The sequence below is a fragment of the Antechinus flavipes genome, chromosome 3 (assembly GCF_016432865.1).
Source record: "Antechinus flavipes isolate AdamAnt ecotype Samford, QLD, Australia chromosome 3, AdamAnt_v2, whole genome shotgun sequence".
NCBI lineage: Eukaryota > Metazoa > Chordata > Mammalia > Dasyuromorphia > Dasyuridae > Antechinus > Antechinus flavipes.
Genome location: NC_067400.1, coordinates 586,483,297 through 586,489,296, shown reverse-complemented (window position 1 = coordinate 586,489,296; position 6,000 = coordinate 586,483,297). Strand labels below are relative to the sequence as shown.

The 6,000-nt window shown below is 53.5% G+C and overlaps 1 protein-coding gene across 2 annotated transcripts in view; it reads right to left on the bottom strand.

The window, feature by feature from the left end:
- Positions 1–503: 503 nt before the first annotated feature.
- The window catches only part of IFFO2 (intermediate filament family orphan 2), a 55,258-nt gene continuing 49,761 nt past the window's right edge, over positions 504–6,000 (bottom strand). For both annotated transcript variants that reach the window (XM_051988371.1, XM_051988372.1), the window contains one exon: positions 504–5,250. In XM_051988371.1, coding sequence (XP_051844331.1) covers positions 5,145–5,250 — 106 coding nt within the window. In that variant the 3' untranslated portion in view covers positions 504–5,144. The remainder of the gene's footprint in view (positions 5,251–6,000) is intronic.

Below are 6,000 nucleotides of genomic sequence, written 5' to 3'. Positions count from 1 at the left end.
CTACCTGACTCAGTAGCCAGAAGGCTCACACTTGAGCTGTTGGGGGGCCATCATAGTACTTTCTGGAGAGGAGACTTTAGTGGGGGGTATGCAGTATGTTGTGTGAGGCAGTCAATACTTAAGTGGGGGAGACTGGGCCACCCAGCTAGTTAGGGCCAGAGCAGGATTTGAACCCAGATTCTGCCACAAGACACCTCGAAGAAGGCTCCTGGCAGGCCAACTTGGCCCCGCTCTGGAGCTAATTTCTGGGAATGGCACCAGGTGAGAGTATGGAGAGCTCTTGAGAGAAGAAACCATCTTTGGCTCCTTTGTATTCCCAGTGGCTAGCACATAGTAGGTGATTAACAAATGTTTATTAACCTATTAATGGACTGGTAGGTGATTAATAAATGTTTATTAATCTCTCATTGGACTGAACTGAATCAGAGCTTGTCCACCGTGGCCAATCCTTCCCAGCAGGCCCTACTTTAGGCCTCTAGGCCAAAACAATCAAACATCAGCAGTTCTAAGACATCTCACTTTATTTAAAAGAAGCTAATATACAGAATATAAAGGGCACAATTATTTACAACAATACAGTAAACAGGCTGGTTTTCAATGGGGTCAGTAGTCTGTTTGAATGAATAGAAAATAAAATAAAAACAAACCAGGACACTCTAGGACCCCATGGGGTAGGGGGAGTTGGAGGGGAACCCCAAGTCCCTCTCTGTAAATAAATATTCCTTTGGGGCTAAGGTTTCGAACTACATTTAAATACCAGGGGTTCCAATACCAGGGACAGGCGCAGGGAGTTTCAATACTATTTTTTTCTCTCTCTGAGAGGCCAGGAGGGGCAGGAATACACTGATCTGTCCAGACTCTGATTTCTTGCAATAAGAAGAGATCAGACCTGCTCCTTCATCCAAGTGCTGCATCCAAACTGCCCCTCTAACCTAGATGTCCCACTCTGGAAAACTTGCTTGGGTTCCATTCTGGGCAAACTTAGAACTGACTTTAACAACTCGGCCCCTGCCCATTCCCTGCCATCCATCCCTCCATAATGGTACTCCTCCAAATCTACTCTTTCCCTGCTCTGCTCAGGACCCTTCTCCCTCAGGCTAGAGAAAGAGGCTGCTCCAAAACCTGCCTTCCTACTCCCTCTGTCTTCCACCCTAATCTGGACTAAGTAGAAAGCCTTTCCCCTACCTCCAGATAGACCTCTTCTTAAAATGGAGACAAGCCACTTTGGGGGTCCAACCTACAGGCAGGACGGGAAGGGGAATCACTTCTTAAAGGATGCTGGAGAGAGAGACTTGTATTCTGAAGAAGTAAAATGTTTAGGACAGGACTAATCCCTAAGGCTTTCTTGGGTTGGGGACCCAATGACCTTTGGATCAGGACCCTCGGGGGTAGAAAGAGGGATCAGTGGGCATCCTGGACCCAAAGCCCATCTTTCCAAAAAGAAATGTTTTAGAAATGGGACATCTCTTTCAGGGGGAGCTCGTCCTTGACTTCCTTATCCCTATGAGCATCCCTTTAGTCCCAGGCCTAGGAAGGGGCAGATTCAAGATGTCTGGTCCTATTTAGCCCTGCTCACTATCCAGAGAAAACTGGACTGCCTTGAACAAAGTCACCAAGTAGCTGTCAGCAGGACGGGGATTCTTGGCTCCCGGGCCCTCGCTCTGAACGCCCCTGCTTCCTCACTGACCCACGGATGTCAGAGAAGGAAGGGGAGACTGGAGAGAGACAGAGCAGAAACAAGCCGGAGCACCCAGGCTCCCTTCAGAAGGCTCTGTACCGCTCGGAGCCGCGAGTCAGCCCACAAACCTCTCCCTTTGTCAAAACAGATGAGTGGGTCTCCTGTTTCATAAATAGAGTACATTAAGCGGCAGTTACACTCACTCTTTTTCTTTGCCTTCCCCCCAGCCCGCCCACCTGCAACCACCTCAGTTCATTACTTTCCTTCCATTCATTGAGCTATCGTTGTGTCTGTGAGCTCACCGTGGGAGCACACACACAGTCCCCTGCCTCTATCTTTGAACACTTTGGATGAAAAATTGGCCAATGGAAAACACAAGGAATTCCCAGGGGAATTCTGCCAGCCTCCCCTCCGCTACCCTCTCCCCAACCCCCTCAGTGATTACGTATGACGGTATCCGTCCTCTTTGCCATTAAGTAAAAACAACAACCCCCCTCCCCCAATCCCTGTTTTCTCTCTCCCCCCACCCCTGCCCCCAAACCCAAAACAAGTGATGGAGGGAAAGAGGTGTGAATAGGAACCCTTCTAAAATACCGGCATCAATATGACGCCGTGCCTAGAAATAGAAAAACGAGTAAGTATTTACAACTTTACAAAGGAAGGACTGGGTAGTTCCAATGCGGGCCCAGCGCTGGCCCTAACAGTGGTGAGTTGGGGGGAGCAGGAGGAGAGCTGGGACAATTCCTGGAAAGCCACGGGCTCGGGAAAAGGAGGCTTGCGACGATTCGGAGCTGGACTTAAATCAGGCTAAGGCCCAGAAACCAGATCTGCTGGGAGTTCCCAGAAGGCCACACATTCATCCAGAGGGTCTCCTGCCAGCCGGACCCACAGATTGCTCTCCGACCAGAAGCCAGCCTGGGGGATGAGCTCTGCACAAAGATGGCCGGCTCCTCATAACCCAGTCATTCACCATCCCACAGAACCCACAGAAAGAAACCACCCGGGCCTACAAAAGCCGAAATAATACCATCAGACACCAGTCACCATGGCAACTACCACAGCTGCCCTCAAATACTTATACTATCAGTCTTAACTCTAAAGATATGTCACCTTCCCATCACCTGGAATATAATGCCCAGAAAAGGGGTTATGGGTGCTTCTGGGACACAGCATGCCATACAAAGGGATGGCGGCCTCCCCGAAGGGAATCGGCCGCCGGCTCTCTGCCCGTTCTTGCCCTATGGTTCTGAGAAACAGAAAAGGAAGCTCAGGGAGACAGATGTGCCCTGGGGGATCATCAAACCCCAGTCTTGGGGGTCTACAGAAAGAAAAGGACCTTGGCGGGGAGAGGGGGATGTGCAGGCATCGGCTGGACATCTCCCAGCCTGGAGGGAGTGGAGAGTTCTTCATAGCAGCCGAGGATGAAGCCCACAGGGCTCTGCTACCCTTTGGTTAAAATTAAAATAGAACGGATGGTTCCATGTAGGACGTGTGTTTGAACCCTGTTGTCTAAAAATACAGAGAGAGAGACAGTGTGGGGATGAGCAGGAGGGCCCTGCTGGCCCCCAAGCCACTGCACCCAGAAGGCTCATGAGCAGACCCTGCTTTGGCTAGTCAGAGCTACTGGGGACATGAGCTGGGGCACCTCTGGGCCAACTGGGGGGCCAGGATGTCCCCCCACCAACAAAATGATGACAAAGGCCACTGAGGTCTGAGAAATTAGAAATGGTCACACAAACACTTTCTTTTTCCATATATATATATATATATATAATCTATAATATGTATATTATATACAGAATGGCAACAAAAAAAATAGGAAAAGGGAAAAAAGTCCCCTTTGGGGAATGAGGTGGTTTCCATAGGGTTCCTGCTGGTCCCCTGCAGTAGGAAAATGCGGGGAAAGATGAGCTCCTTGGAAGAAGAAATGGAAGAGCCCCGTGAGAGCTCTGAGTGGCCTCCTGGCTTGGTGGGATAAGGGGCAGGGGTACCTGGCCGGCCCTTCACCATCCCTAACTTAAGCAAGGTGCTCCTTGGTCCTCCAGGGGGAGCCCAGGAGTCAAATAAAAGTCCACTTGTAGTGCACCCTTTTTGTAAAGTCTATTTGGGGGCTGGCAAGGGGCTGAGAGGCTAATGCGTCGTGGCAACCCCATCCCAGGCCCAAATGCCTCCCCCTCGGTCAGTCAGTATCATAGTGCAGAGGCTCTATCTCATAAATGGCGGTGGGCATGCAAGAGATACCCCTGGTGGGGCTTCCCAGGACCCTCCCTCCCTGGTCTCCTGGCCGTGGCCACAGCCTGGCCGGGGATGGAAAGCAAGACGGCGCCCTTGTCTGTCAAGGGGGGAGAAGCGACCCGGGACAGTGGAGGGCGGGAGCCGCGCCGGCCCGACCCCCTTCCGTGGCTCCTATTGCTCCCCACCCACCACACTATTTGAGGGAGGCTCGGCCTCCGCGGACTTTCAGCAACAGCTCAGCTCACCATCTCCCCGCGCCGTTTTACCGGAGAACAAACTGAGGCCGAGAGAAGGGAAGGACTCTGTCTAGGTCAGCATCCCTGGAAGCAAAGTCCCAGCTAAGCCTTTGGGGCACATGGAGAGATCGCCTTCAGCCTCTCTCCCGGTCCAGAGAAAAACCCAAGGTGGGGGCAGGGAGAGGGAAATATTTATATATCCCATATATAAATAAGGCGAGCTCTTTTTTTTTTTTTTTTTTTTGCATAGTAGTTTGAACACAGTGTCAATCCTCCCCTTCCGCAGCTTCCCTCATGACTAGTTTTTTTTTTTTTTTTTATTTGGGCTGAGAAAAAAATAAAGGGGTGGGGGCATTTTCCCCTCTCTTCCTCCTTCCCCCAAACACTTCAAGCACAGATCCTTTCTTCCACAGAAAGTGTCTGGGCGACCCCCCCTTTCTTTGCAGGGGATCTGGGAGCCAAGGCCCCCTTTCCCTCCCCAGGAGGGGTCAGGGGCCGATGGGGAGGGGTCAGGGGCCGGTGGGGCGGGGCGGGCCCGGGCAGGTAAGGAGTCCTGCCAATCAGAGCAGCAGGTGGGAGGGTACCGAACGCCACCTGTGCCATCCGGGGTCTGGCCACCCCTCTGGTAACTGAATATAAAAACCAGCTCGGAAGAGTTCTTTAAGCGGCTCAGCTTAAGGGGAAAGGCACAATTAACACCGTATCTCGGACAGAGTTCGCATTTGTAGTGTAGAATAGAAATTGACAGCACCAATCCTCGGGTGGGGGCGGTGGGCGAGTGGATGGAGGAGGAGGAGGGTGGCGGGCAGTGGCGGTGGGCGGCGGAGGGAAGCAGCAGTCCGCAGAAGCCCCGGGTGGGGCGTGGGGGGAGGGAGAGTGGCGGAAGTCCTCCAGGGCGTGGTCAGTGTTGGCTCCCTCGTCCCCCCAGGTCTCCCGGGGTGGGGAGGAGGTCCCCGCGCTCCCCCCAGCTCTCCAGGCACCCTCCCCAAGGTTCATCAGCTGACCATCGGCTCCACTTCCGCGTCTCTCTCAAACTCGTCCTGGGTCTCATCTGTGCTTCCCGAGTCGCTGCTGGCCATGGAGCTGGGGGACGGCGAGTTCCTGCGAGAGAAGGGAGGGGGCAAGAATTAGGCCGGGGTCTGGGGTTAGGGGCTGGGGGAGCAACCTCAGGGTCCCAGCATTCAGATCTGGAAGGGCCCTCAGAGGGCCAGCCCCTCATCTTAGGCCCAGCGAGGGACGGTCACTGCCAGACTCCGGACTCCCGGTCTAGACTCTTTCTTTGCTTAGGCAAGATTAGGACCTCTAACGTATACACATTTTAGCCATGGAGCGTCAGGTCCAGAGTCAGAGGGACCGGAGTAAAAACGTTTCCCAGTGTGTGACCCTGGGCGAATCACTTCACCCCTTTGCCTCAATTTGCCCATCCGTAAAATGAGCTAGAGAAGGAAATGGCAAATTACTCCAGCACCTCTGCCAAGAAAGCCCCATGGAGACTCACAACAACAAAAAGCAGCCAAGGAGCCCCAGCTCTGCCTGAAAGGAATCCCCCAGGTCTGCCTTCCAGTCTGCCTCCCAACGGCAGGGGGGCTCCCCACCTCTCGGATCTTTGTGGTTGGAGGTTGCTTAAATGTCCTTCTTTGCCATTACACCCACTGCCCAAGGTCCAACCCCCCGGGGCTATCTCACTGTCCTCAGCTCTGGATGTCCGACATGTGGGACACAGAGGCCAGCTCTGCTGACCCACAGGAGCACGCATCCCCCTCCTCCTGCAAGCGGTCCTCCCCTCCTGAAGGCCCCCAGCCTCTGCCCCCTTTCTGGCTGGCTCCAGTTGGAGCGAGGAGCTCTGGGCAG